General features: G+C 41.0%; 1 protein-coding gene across 2 annotated transcripts; it reads left to right on the top strand.

Annotated features, from left to right (window-relative positions):
* Positions 1-1019: 1019 nt before the first annotated feature.
* LOC310803947 (carboxy-terminal domain RNA polymerase II polypeptide A small phosphatase 2-like) lies at positions 1020-14035 on the top strand. Of its 2 annotated transcripts, XM_083668946.1 has the most exons (8): positions 1020-1354; positions 5630-5781; positions 7052-7090; positions 7927-8028; positions 8588-8644; positions 9608-9700; positions 9967-10152; positions 10251-14035. In XM_083668946.1, exons 1-8 carry the CDS (start codon positions 1294-1296, stop codon positions 10374-10376), a joined length of 816 nt encoding a protein of 271 aa, XP_083525072.1. In that variant the 5' UTR covers positions 1020-1293; the 3' UTR covers positions 10377-14035. The 2 variants fall into 2 exon arrangements, with proteins under 2 accessions (XP_083525072.1, XP_083525073.1); XM_083668947.1 differs by lacking the exon at positions 7052-7090.
* The last annotated feature ends 580 nt before the right edge of the window (positions 14036-14615 follow it).

The following is a 14615-nucleotide window of genomic DNA, read 5'->3' on the forward strand; positions in this document are numbered from 1 at the left end:
TGATAGAAACTGTGCTGAAGAAAGCAGATCTTATTGATTCTATAGTTTGTTAAACATTAGTAAACTAATGGCAGCAAGCAAATTGGACCAGACTATCGAGAAATATGGAGAATGTACTGTATGGAGGCTTGATTCTCATTCGATAGATAGATAATATAAACTTATTTTTTTCAGGGGGAACTTTAGTGAAGCATTTAGTCAAACATAAAATACAGCACAATACACACAGTAACCACAAGGGATTATCACCAGTGTATGAAGACGTGATGTTGATGTGAAACATTGCATTGGGTTAACTAATGGGCTTTAGGTCGATTTGTAGGCCTAGTCGAACAAGAATGCTGTAGATATAAAAAAAAAAAAATGAAAGAACAAAAACGACTACGTCTAGCCTTAATGTATACCTTTGTCCTCCGTAGCCGCAAATAGCCTACAAGACAGTTATAATTTTGTCAATAGGCCTATACCAAATAGTTGCACTATGTACGTGACACATATCTTACTGTAACATAAAATAAACATGTTTACATTACCATGAGAATAATGTACACATATTTACATTTCCGATATGAAGCTTCTGAATAAAAGTCGATTATTCAACACAGTGCAATTATAGCTGTTTATGTAAATGTATGGATTTTGAGCGCTGTCAAGACCTGCGACTACGAGCGGACGCAGGAATGCGCCCCGAACGAAGCGCTTTGAGAAGAATGCCTGTGGTACTCCCACTTCCACAAGATCCAATCCGCGAAGATGAACGGTTTCAAGGCGCCCACAGTCGTCAGAAAAGGAAAAACAAAGGATCTGATAACAAAAACAACCAATTATAAAATTGATATGCACACCGAGCTTCCTTTGTACAAAAATACACGGTTATTGTACCAATTTATTTTCTGTTTTTTTTATTGAGGATTATGATCTTCGGGGTTGTTTATCAATAGTAAGGGGAACTTGAAACTGCACCCTGCCCCATTTCCTCGGTTGTTTTGCTTTTTTCGCCTGGATTCTCCATGTTGGAGCAATAACGAGGTCTTTCCTAGTGTTAGCTAGCTATCAGAGGGGACTGTGACTTTATACCAATACACCTCATGAGACAAATTAGGTAGCTTGAACTAGGAAAAGATAATTTCAAGCAACTATCCAATATTTCTACAAAAAACAGGGAATCTTGTTGGAATAATTTGGATACCACAACGAGTTGGTAAGCGCGATTACTAGCCAGCTAGCTGAATGTTGAAAGTACCTGCGATTTGGGGGAACGGATTGGACTTTGAGGGGCTGTGCATTTGTTAGATGGAAAGTTCTATTATCACTCAAGTGCAGAAAGAAGATAGTCAACTGCCGTCCAAAACAGGTAAGTCCTCGTTTTTTATCAACAATGAGATCACTTTCTCCGTTTTTAATCTTGTTTGTGGGGAGAGTCGCTGCCAGGCTTGCTACGCTAGCTAGCGATTAGCTTTACCTTCTTTCCTTTTGGTCGTACGTGATTCACTTGCGCGAGGCTACCGTATTGCAGCTAGTTATCTAATGAGTGATTGAACGCGAAATGTCAGGGCAACTATATATTCTTTCAGTTAATGTAAAGTGTGCCTGATTTAAAGCAACAATTTTCGAAGTCATTCCAGTCGTTGCTGTTACATTATTGATTCGGATTTGTCACTGTGTCTGTGTGTGTGGTGTCCATTTTACGTTCCGCGCGCTCGTTGACGAACAGAACGTAGCTAGCTGCTACAGACTCCGGCAACACAGCACTCAGGTCAGCAGGAAACCCCTATCCCTGGATAAAGTTCATAGACTTCATTTCTGTTAAGCTGTCCGATACAGTGCATTTCTGTTACGGCAGCCAAATCGTTCGATTTTAATAATTTTTTTGGGGTTGGGTTGTTGTGATACAGACCAGCCCCCTTCGTTTCGAAAGTTAGGAAGTAGCTCGTGCCTGGAATGTGCGTTATCCGTTGGGTTGACTTTTAGATTTAATTGATCAAAGCAGATACACTGAGTTAGACTTCATTCATAAGCTAAATTATCCATATTATGTGCATTGTTCCTCTTTCGCTGAAGGTGAAACACGAAGTAGTGCTGAGCAATAACGGACAGCCATGCAAATTATGTTATACACCATTTCAGAACTATTCACCCTTGCTCAGGGCTTTGAACTAGGCTGCTAACAGACCATACCCATTTAACTACACTGTCTACTCTAGGAGCCTGTCACAGGACATTCAAAGACATTCGATGGTGTGCTGATATGAAGGCACTGTGTTCTAGGTCGCTGTGTAGGATTTAATTGAAGGTCCCTGTGTCCAGATGGGTGACTACTCTGGCTGGATGTTTTTTGGTCATGGTTCCATGAATTAAGCAACACACCATACACACCTCTCCCACTGTGTTTGATACTTGGTTTGTGCCTCTCATGACAGTGAAAATACCTGCTCATAATGGCATTTATAAATATAGGAATAGTTTAAATTGGTAGCATGCTATGCTTATGACAGCATTTTGGAAGGTTGGCGGTCACTTGTCACATGCCCTGAAAGGGATGGCTAGAGAGATGGTAGGATGAGTTTGTTTCAAGTTAGTGTTGAGCATTGCATTCCTTGGTGTAGAGCACGAACTGCACTGAAAGTTCCAGCTGAGTGCCAGAGTCTGGTCTAGTGGTTAGTGCTGCGGGGATGGTGCTGGAGCACAGATATGTTTCACAACGACTCAGGTTGAATCTCGAACTGCAACTATCTACACAGCTTCTTCTCCTCACCTGTGTCCCCTATTGACACTAGCTGTCTACATACAGGTACAAATATAAAATAGATTAATGGAGTTCCATTCCTGCTAAGAAACAAAACGAAGGTTCCATCCGAGGCTAACAATCTGAATCTTGTGCGTCGGGTTTAAAATGACAGGTTGAAACACGGGTTGAGTGTTTTAGGGCAAACCAAATCCCTAGAACAAGTAATAATCTTATCAATCAACCACATTTAATTTGAGGTTGATTGAGGGAACTTGTGTCAGAGTTTTTTTTTAGTCGGACTGAAGTAGGCTATGTCTGAACTGGATGAGCACAGAGTGACAGTTAAGGAAGACTGAACACATGGACTGAAACTTTATTGTGGTCCCCTGTTACCGTGGGAGTGCTTCAGCAGTAGAACAGGCACATTTCAGGTAGATCTATGTAACTTCATCCGATAAGTTTTTATGTAATGTTTATGCATTAGCTCTATGGACTTATTGCCATTTACCTGTTAGGCAAACACTTGAGTTATCAAAGAAAGGTTGCTGTCGCAGCTGTAGCCACAAAACCTGGTTTGTGATAATGAGACGGCAAATGATAAGACGTTTTGAAGTGGCTCGTGTCTGTGTGCTGCCTCATCGCCTCCCCCTCACACGGTGTTTAAAATTCACACCAGTTATTTGGCCAGTTCATTAAGCATTTAACTCATAACTGATGAGTGAGAGGTAAATTTTTACCGCTTTCCATTCACATCAGACTGTGATTGTGTGTGTCTCTTATCTCACCCAGTTGGGAGCATTTTGAGGAAGTCATTTTGATTAGGCCAAATCAATGTCATCTCCTTTTTCTTTTCACAACCAAAGTACCTGACACACTTAACAGCTTCTTCTGTTCATCAGTTGCTTTTTGTTGCTGAAACATGAGTGACTATTAATAGCAATGTTGGTATTTGTCTATTAATAGACATTTGCTGTCATTAAATGTTCGTCAGCACTAGGTTGTAGCTAACCTCCTCTTGCTCTTGAGTCAGTCAATGTCTTTTTATACTTCCTCCTTGTGCCTCCAGATGCCTGGGCCTGTAAATGGAGCCAGCTCTCTCCTCTTCCCTCTGACCCTGTGAACTGTGGCCAGGCAGAAATAGTCACAAACAGAGCAGGATCAGTTTCCTCTCCGCTCTGATCTGTCAGCCTCAGTAAAGGCCGGTGACAGAGGCTTGATGGATCCAGTGGCAGCAGTATTCTCTCCTAGAGAGGAATGCAGGTTTTTTTTTTTTTAGGGTTGTGATTAATTTAGACTGCCCTGCCCATCGCATCATTCAATCGTCTCAACCAACCAACTGACCAACCAACCAATCATATATTTCTGTTAAAGCGGCAGTCCAGCCAACTTCAATTGCTCTTATTTCAGTTGCACACTACCCCTTGGTAATAACAAACTGCTATGTGATAATATTTCTTGTAACAGTCATCACAATGCATAAAAAACTGCTATATCCTATGCCTATACTTATCAGGAAAACAGAGCATGCCCACTGGCTGGGCATGGTAATATAATTTATGCATTCACTGAGTATTCAGCATGAACATAACATTACCGAACACACGATTGGCTGCTGTAACAACTACTGCTAGATTTCTGCATGTTAACCACCCAAGACAAGACAAAGTAGGCTAGCTATCACATTACCTCTAGCTCCATGTGAACAAAATGCTTGCTAGCTTTATACCTAGCTAACGTTAGCTAGATAGCAGCTGCATTTTGCAATGCCTCTCTTCTCAGATTGACCATTGATGGGCTGTCAATTTCCATGAATCCTACATTTGACGCAATCTCCTGCTGAAGCACCAATCTATTTTCATTGCTTCAAGGAAAATGGCAGACGATTACTCAAGTAAAACAATAAAACTACTATACATTTGGAAAATCTGTTTTGAATTGGTTTCACCACACAACTTTCAGCATAACTAAGACGTTTTGCGGTTGAAATTGCAGTATCTATTCATTTCGAAAATGAAAATCTATGCTAGCAATATTTATCAGACTGGCTAGTCAGGCAAGCAAATGGTTGCCTGGCAACTTGCTCCCTAGGTTTGCGTGAAGGAACTATTTCAGTCTCCAAAAGCGCCCAAACACAGGTCGCGCATGGCACCCAAGCGCACTTTGGAAAAAAAATGCCATCAGATATAGATGGAAATTAATGTTTCTATAATAGGAAGACAATGTCCACTAATTTGAATTTTTCTATAGCCATACTTTACAATGTTGTCAAATAAGTAGCTGTGAACTAGCTGTTTTGACTATGGCGTGTATTTGTTGTCGTCCGCTTGCTGTGTACTGGACTTCCATTCGAAACAATGGGCGCGGTGGTAAAGGAACGGCGCCTGGAGACATTGCTGCTTGGCCTTAGCCAATAGAAAGTGTACCCATTAATTGTCACCACTCTTCTGATATACCACTCTGCTAATGATGGGTTGATAACATCACAATTTCACTTGTTGGCCGTATACTTCTTGTTTTAACCCGAGTGGGCATTTTGAATGTACCTCTCATGCAGTTTACAAGTAGTTAGCGTTAGAAAGTTGTGTTCATCCACCTGCCGAAAATCCTAGTTTTTTTCGTGGAAGTCATGGAAGGGATTAGAAAACTGAGATCAACACGTTATTGGCAGATGTTAATGAGCGACAATGTGACGAAAGCTCGCACTCGGCTAAAAAATATCTGACAGATTCAGACTCGGGACAGATCCTTGTACTTTCAGATAAAGCTCAAATCGATTCGATTTAAATCGCAGTTTTCGCTGGACTGCCCCTTTTTAAACACTATTCCATCTCTCATTTGATAGGCTAGTTGTTGTGCTTCGTTGTGTGGTTTCATTTGTTGACCTATTTCTCTCTCCTCCAGGCCAGGTGAACAAATCTTCCCCAAAGAAGCCTCGGAGCCGGAATATCTTCAAAGCGCTCTTCTGTTGCCTCAGAGCACAGGATGCCTCTCAGCCTCCACCCCCTGCCCAGGATACCCTACTGCCTCCTGAGGACAATGGGACGATTGCCAAGGTAGCACTGCACGCCGCCTTAGCTGTTAACTTTGGATGGTACTTTTTAGAGCATAATGAGAGTTAGGCACAATAATGCTCAATCACAATAGCATTGCATGTTTGTGTGTAAACTCCAGTCAAAAACATAGTTGAAAATGCCATTTTACACGAGACGCAAGCTTAATCGGACCCTGTCAAAGGCCATTGTGAGGTTACTAGATGACTTTGTTGCCTTTATGCTTATCTTCACCATTTCCTCTACCTGCTCTAACTTGTTCCTTAACGTTGTTGGCTAAAGAGACTGAACTTCATTCTCCAAAATGTGTATGCTGTCTGTCCTTTAGCCTACTGTTCTCTGTTATGGATAAAGAATATAATTATGGGATCAGATGGCTAATGAGGCCTTACATTTATCTGAATCACGATGGCTCTAGTCATTAAATTAACCAGGTGGGCTGGTCCATACTCTATTTGGGTCAGTAGGTAAGCAGGTCATTAGCTTGCTGATTAATATCAGTGTGACTTTCTGAATTACATTTCTTCCTGGCTTAATTACTCATGTCTCTACACAGTTTATATGTTAAACTGCTCACAGGCATCACAGAAATTAGCTCAATCCCCAGTTAACTGCAGGATTTAATTGGGGCAGGATAGAGGATGGAGATCTAGACAATTTAATGAACAAAAGGCAATAATTTCATTTTAGTTTAAAGGCTGTCAGACTTCACATGTCTGTTCCCTGTATTTTTGAATGAGATGCCTTTAGCATTGTGAAGTGGGCGTATGTCCATTTGAATGACAATTTCAGATATTCCCTGTGCTAACAGCCCACTTTGGCAGATGATGTTTTAAATGTTTGCCAAATGTGATAGTCAAGAGACCGTAGTACCGTAAGTATCCATGTTGTGTATTAATTAAGCAAAGATTACTAAGCTATTGGTTGCTCTAAACTACACTATGTCTTTATTCAAAGTTTCCAGACAAAGCATGGGTAAGCTTAGCGTTACCCGTCAGATTAGCATGTTGTAGGTTGTTGTAGCTCATAATTCCCAGGTGTCAGACAGCTCCTGGCATCAGACAGTATTGTCCTCAAGCCAATGTAAGAACTGTGTTGCAAATATTTAATTCATAGAGAAATGCTTCCTAGCACAGTTCATGACTGTTATATTTAGAACTAGAATTTTGGTCTGTCTTTCATTGTGTGAAATGTCACCCTGTTGGTGGGGTGGGGATGGATGACTGATAGTTCTGTAGAAAATAGTTAACTGTCTTTTCATCTCTTTGTTTAGCTTGATCTACTTCAAAACCTTCGCTACCAGTTTCATCAAGTACGTAAAGGACAATGCCACTGTGGTTTTAAGGGGGTAGACTAGACTACGCTGGCTGTGGTTAGCCAAAATGATCAACTTGGTTATGATGCCCAGGCTGTCAGCTGCTGTTTTCAGAGTATTTTGTGTTTCGGTCATTAACCATCAAACACGTTGTAAACATTATAACATGTTATTTTCACAAGCTTTTTGAAGAAATAAATTGATTCAGTGAATACTTTGCGGGACAGTGTGTAATATGACAAGTTTGTTTACGGAAAAATGTCTGAAAGTATTGGAATTATTTTTTAAATTGTAACAATGTTTATGTTATGTAGTAGAATGCGCAAGCACATCAACAGACTGAGGCATAAGACATTTTAAGTGTTAAATTGTTATTGCCCTCATTCAGATACTCTTTGTTTTTCTCCTTCCATTCAATTCTCAAGGATAATTAACTGTTATGTAAAACATTTGAGAATAGGTTCCATGTCATAAAATGATTCCCTGGAATTAATCGTCAGTGTGGGGTGTGTGTATGGCTGTCTCAGATTAGTGGGAAAAGGTCCACTGCAGTACACTCTGATTACAAGAATCATGGCTATAAGAATCAATAGCTTACAGTGGTCAAAAGCATTCTATACTGTACTTAAAATATACTTCGCTTTTCAGCAAAGACTCATAGTCGGGAGATTCCAAGTTATAGGAAGACTGCACTATAATGATACTGTACAAGTTAGCCGGAGAAGGAAGGTGTGCCTGTGTCCTATATTGGTGCAGGTAGACTGATTGTGTCCTTTTTGACCTCCCTACCCCTACCCTGACCCTTACCCTAAACCTCACCCTGCCCCTCTCAGGTCCCAGGGACCAGTTTGCTGCCCGAGGTGACCCCCCAGGACGAGGGGAAAATCTGTGTGGTCATTGACCTGGACGAGACACTGGTGCACAGCTCCTTCAAGGTAAAAAAAAAAAAAGAAAACAACAACACATGGATGGTGAACAATATAGTTTGGACAGTGGGAAGATGGCCGAAAAGGCTGTGTCAATCATTTAAACTGCTTTGGATAGTATCACTTCAGTCCTCTTTTAAGAAAGGGAGTGTGCTTGTCTCGGGTTGTGCACCTGAGCTGGATCATTGGCCTCATTAGTGTATCTGTGAGAGTGAAAGAGGAGCTGATGATGGTGTTCATCAACAGATCAATCGCCAGTAGATGTGACATAAGCAGACAGCAGTAACTGTACAGGGCTTTCAGAACCCTGCTGATCTGTTTCTCTTGACAGGCCGTTACTTTGACTGCCTTTGGTACGGAAAGTCTGTTTTTGAGGCTGTTATGCATATTATTATGAAGTTCCTCATGCTTTTGGGAATATTTGTCGCTGTGCCCCTTATTTGAATAATTGCCACTTTTGTTAAATGTAAACCAATTAAGCCCTTTTCATGGTACTGCAACCTTGATTTGATAAAAAAAAACATTTGTGATTGAGATAAATATGTATTCTTCTTGTTTGATCCTGTAGCCCATCAGCAATGCTGACTTCATTGTACCTGTGGAAATTGAAGGAACAACACACCAGGTAATTTGCAGTGAGGATGACTACAACAGTGATATTTACACTTCTACATTTACTAATGAAGGGCCTTGCAACAAATAAGCGACTTATGCCTCCCTATGGCCATGCTCAGCAATTACAACCCATTAGAAAAGCAGACTAATGCTCCTCAAATATGCTGCAATGCACATGATGATTGCATGAAGCCATGTTTGTGATTATTATATGTGAATGGATATTTCTTTGTACTGATGACAAGTATATACATTTTAAAGGTTTTTTATTGATTTACACCGTACACTAGATTTTACAGTGTAGTTAACTCAAGAGTCAGCGTGTCCTCCTTTACCCTGCCTCTGCTTTTACATCGTGGGACAGTCTGCTCTCCTCTCTGGCCTCTGCCCGGTTCAAGTAATCCAGGATAGGCTGGTTCCCGCCAGCACGGCCTATTCTCGATTACTTGTTTCAGGAGGTGGCTGCCAACTTCCAGAAGAGCCCTCCAGAACGACCACACAGACAGATGCTTGGATGAGATCCCTAACCCAAACTCCGAATGAGTAGGAAAGAACAGGGAGAGTGAACAGGCAGCCAGGGCTGAACTATATTTTTCCCCCAAACATTCATATTTTAGATCGGCTTTCTGATGTTAGCTTACTAGCATGTTCCTGCGTGTGAAATGGGTTTAGGAGTGGATGATTGGTCCTCTTGTGCTCACTTATGTTTGTTTTGTTTTCATTGTTGCCTTTTCAATTAGCCACCGCTTTAGGCATGTTATTCCAGGTGAGTAGACTGTGTAGCCAGTGAGTAGCTGTCGTCAGTTAAAACCCACAGGAGACATTGCTGCCCTTAGGGACTTGTGTGCTCTAGTCTTAAACAGACACTGCTAGTCATTTAGTACTTAGAGGAGTATTGATAGTTTATCACTGCTAGATTGCCGTGCTTTTCTTTCAAGAACGGGTGCTTTAACCGTGTTGTCGTGCGTTCCAGGTTTACGTGCTGAAGAGGCCACATGTGGATGAGTTTCTGCAGAGGATGGGCGAGTTGTTTGAGTGTGTCCTCTTCACTGCCAGTCTTGCAAAGGTAACATTACTCCTGCACATCACACATAATTATTACTAATGCTTACTCCCATAGTATTTGTCGCCACCTGGTGGAATAAAGACATATCTGTTAATTTGGTAGATATAAGCAATAATAGTTTCATCACGCCCAGAAAGAACAACTCAAGTTACCACGTTCACGTTACATCCTTTTCTCTTTTCTGCTCCCTGCTTATCCCCCTCTCTTTTTTGTCTTTATTCTTTTACTAAATGTCCTCTTTTCGTCTCCCCTGTTCCCCCCTGCAGTATGCAGACCCGGTGACAGACCTGCTGGATGAGTTTGGAGTGTTCCGTACACGTCTCTTCCGGGAGTCCTGTGTGTTTCACCAGGGCTGCTATGTCAAGGACCTGAGCCGCCTGGGTCGCCAGCTCAACAAGACCCTCATCCTGGACAACTCACCAGCCTCCTACATCTTCCACCCCGAGAACGCTGTGAGTGCTGACCTGCCTTCTCTCACTCAGAGCGTCATCATGGAAGTATTGCAGTCTATGTCTTAACTGTCTGTGTCTGTGTCTGTGTCTGTGTTCAGGTGCCTGTGGTGTCCTGGTTTGACGACCTGGAGGACACAGAGCTGCTGAGCTTGCTACCTGTCTTTGAAGAGCTGAGTGAAGCAGATGACGTCTATGCCAAACTGCAGCAGCTACGAGCCCCCTGATGACACACATACATGCGCGTACACAAACACACACACACACACACACACACACACACATATGCACACACACACCAGCAGATGGCAGTCTGCCCCCTGTCAGCCAGACCACACCAATCAATCGTCAGAAACATCCCAAACCTTACATGCACGCACACACTCTGTACCATGTATCACACAAACACACACACACACACACACACGCACGCACTCTCACACTCTGTGGGTGTTAATGTTTGGCCCTGAACCGTGTGTCTGGACAGCTGTCCACTGCTACATCTGTCCTCCTTCAATGTAAGCTGGTGCTGCGAAACTGCCGCTCTGGGAACAATCCAACAAACAAGTGACTTGCTCTTTTTCATTTTGAATGAGGACTCAAATACATCCTCTTCTTCTCTGGTCATTCAGACTGGACGGGTCTTTTGTTTCTCTCAAAACAAAATTATAGCACCAATAGCAACAAAAAGGACTCTTCTCTACACCTCTGCTTTGACAATAATCTGAATATAAACACTTATGGGGGACTCCAAAGGATTGCAGGGAAACCTCACAATCCACACTCAGTGATTTAATTTCCATTTCTTAGTACAATGTTCTGAATGAAAAGGCTGTTTTTAAAGGACCTTTCTCGCTTGAGTGGATTGATCTTCAGGAATTTCACTTTCGAAGCTGACCTGCTGGTCTTTGTGATCCAAGGCCAGCAAGGCACATCTACACATGACAATACAGTACATAAGATGACATGACATGATACAGTATGGCATGACCTCATATGGCCAGACCTTACATGGGGAGCTACGGATCTCCCTCTTTGTGCCTTTTGAATAAGAAAAATACATTTAATCCGGTTTTCTTTTTTTTTCTACAGAAAAGAAAAAGCTTTGCTCCTTGCAGAAATGGTTGTTCTTTTTCAACCCTTAGGTTTTTCTATACATTTTTAAGATGTCTTTTAAATGTCTGATTCGTTGGTTAGAAGTGCAGGCCATGACTTTTTGTAATGTCTTGGATGTTGAGGAAGAACAGCCATACACCAACAGCCACAGTGTGTATGTATCGGTATGTGTATATATGAAATCCTCCATTCTCATTTGCTGAAGATGACATCATCTTCAGCCAATAGGGACCATTACAATCAAAGTGTCACACCAATTGTGTAAAGCAATGGTGTAGAATGAACCTCGCCTCTTTATGATGATCAACCCTGAGATGCATCAAATGGGTGCCCTGTTTTGAATGCCCTTTAAATGGGCACTGGTATAGAATTCATAGTTTTGTTACAATTTCAAGTGATTTATTTTCTAGAATTTGGACTTCTTATGCCATAGTGCACTGTTTATCAACTCTGGTCCTGAGGTACCTCCAAGGCTGCCCATGTTTCTTCTTCCTCAGTACTAACACACCTGAGTCAACTAATCAAGGGCTTAATTATTAGTTGAGTAGTTGAGTCAGATGTGTTAGTACTGGACTGCCAACACCAGGAGTGCCCTATGACTGAAGTTGATAAACACTGCCACAGAGGATCAATTGAGGCCTTGTTTCAGAATTATTATTGTTACATTAATTTGTGTCAAGCTTTCTGGGTGCCATATTTTTTGGGGGTTAGCTTGGGGGACTATTGAATGGGCAGCCCAGGCCGAGCACAATTATACGCTAGCCCCCTACCGTCAGCCCTTACTCGATGCTTTGCCAACTCATTGCCACTTGACTATTATTCTCTTCAAATGTATCCTTTTTAGGTGAGATGTTAATTCTGAAAAAAAAAAACGTTGATGAAGGGGGACTGTTTGTCTGAGATTCTCATTTTGTTGCCTAGTGTTCAGAACGGCAACAGTACTCACTGCCATATCTCAGGTGTTGTACACATTGAGGGGTGGCAGCTGTTTCTGATGGGTGGCCAAAACTGGATTGATTTAGCAAGATATGCTCAACAGGAGAAACCCCCCTCAAGTGTAGCTGTGAACGTATGAGGACATACCCAATCAGAGTCACTGCATCCCAAAGAGATTTGTTTTGTGGTTCTTTTATTGATGAGATAAAGCGCCTTCTCATATTCTCTAGTACTACACTCTATGAAGTGCCTAAGGTTTCTTTCTGTAACTGAAGCTTTGGAATAAGCACCAGTTGTTTCCACATCCCCCCCCCCTTTTTTTTTTGTTCATTCTACAATTATATAACTGTTATTTGTCTCTTTAAATGTTTGGCTGAAATTGAGTAATCCATAAAATACTCTTACCAAACAATCTTACTCCGCTGTTTCATTGGGATTAAAAAAAAGGGGCTGTGGGTATTGCTTTTGTTTAGCCCACGTCTACATTGTCAGATAAATGTCTGTACTGAATTTACTCCATGTTTCCTGATACTGGTTTCTGTTCTGTAGATATTCCTAAACATATTAGTCTGTCAGAATCACCTTAATTTGTCAGATGTGTAGGATGGTGAAATGTCATTTCTGGTGGTGGGAGATGGTGGAGGGTGCACTGGTTATTGTTATGTCTGAAAAAGAAAACTTCACTAAAGGTTAAGTGAGTTCATAGCGATCAACATTTACCAAAGCTCAACACTTTGTTTTGGTGCAGTGGGTGGGAGTTGTGGGAGGGGTTTGGGGTAGTCAAATATTCACACTACTATTCAATTAAAGCATTTTCAGCTTCAGGTTCCCTTCTTTCATTTTTTTTCCAGTCAGAATACTGATTCAGTCTGGTTGCTTTTACACGTGTAGGTTCTCTGTTTAAGTATAGGGAGCCTGTACTTTTAAGGCCCTGCATGTTACCTGACCTAAACATCCATAAATGTCTGAAATAAAAAATAACATTCACTTTGCAAGAGTGTCAAATTTGCACTTGAGAGAAGATTGTCTATGATGGTCAGGTAGTATGTGAGTTCTTTGAAGGGCTTTCTTATTGGTCCTCCACCAAACTTACAAAGTACAGGATTTGAAGATGTTTTCAGCATTCCCAAGTATCAGAATGGCACGCTACTGATGTTGTATTTCCTGCAATTACTCACACTTAAAATCCTGAAAATTATTATTCTTAACATAACATAACGTTCCAAAAGCAAGGTCTCATAATTGTTATTATATTATAATCCTGAATATATGAAACCTTTTCACTTACATAGTATATGGGAATCTTTCTGCAATATATTTTGTCATTATTGAGTTGGCTTTATTGTATGGATTCCTAAATGCCACCAATCAGAATTGAAAAATAAATAAAGGCATGGTTGAAGGGGTGCAATCTATTGATGCTGCTCTCTTATAGCTGTCCTGGATGCAGTGCCACAGTGACCAACGTAGTATTCAGTTGAAAAGAGATGGAGATTTCAACAAGCAAGTTATATCTGAGTCAAATAATGTTATTTTTATGATCTAGTTTTATGTTAAAAAGGAGTCTTGATTGACTTGATGATGTGGAAGGGTCAGGGGTCATGAACATGCTGATATTAAGCAGAAACTATGCAGGAGATACAGAATACATACAGTATAGTGCAAACATGATTTACAGTCTTTTGTTCACATCTAGAGTTCAGAAAACTTTTACAGAAAGTATTTTCTAAAACTTGAACGTAAGATTTTCTCATTATATTTTGGGGGCTTTTTTTTTTTTTTGTTAAACTAGCAATTCTGAAAATTGTTTTTCAAAGATGAAATAAAAACATTGATTATAGTTTGTGTCTACAGAATGATTATGTTGGTTATTTGTGTCAGCATTTCCAAGCAATAACCCGCTATTACACCAGTGGTAAGTGAACCCACTAACCTCACAACCTCCAATCACACAAAAGATTTGCATTCAACACTCACTAGTTTTACTGATTATAATGATGATTATAATATATGCGCTGTATTAGGACCTAGCCTCTACTGTGGGTTTGTCCAAAGCAGTTCTGTTTATTAATGTCTGGGTGGAAGGCCATGGCAGCTAGTAGAAGCAGTGGGTAGAGGTTGTCTCAAGCAACAGATCTAGAATCAAATTACGTGACTAGCAATACCAGCCCTAACCATTTGGTGGACAATTACGTTTCTGATCCTACCACACTGTGTGTGTATGTGTGTGTACACTTCCATATGACATTATTCGACATGAGCAACAGATCAATGGTGTAATTTTTCATGCTGCCTTGATTTGTTTATATTCAAGGATACAAGTTGACAATGCTATATTGAATACTGAGTTTACATGATGGTCACAGACTGATAGGACTCAGTTACACTGTCCAAACCACATAAGTGCCGTTCCT

Source organism: Argentina silus, assembly GCF_951799395.1.
Source record: "Argentina silus genome assembly, chromosome: 4".
NCBI classification, from domain to species: Eukaryota; Metazoa; Chordata; class Actinopteri; order Argentiniformes; family Argentinidae; genus Argentina; species Argentina silus.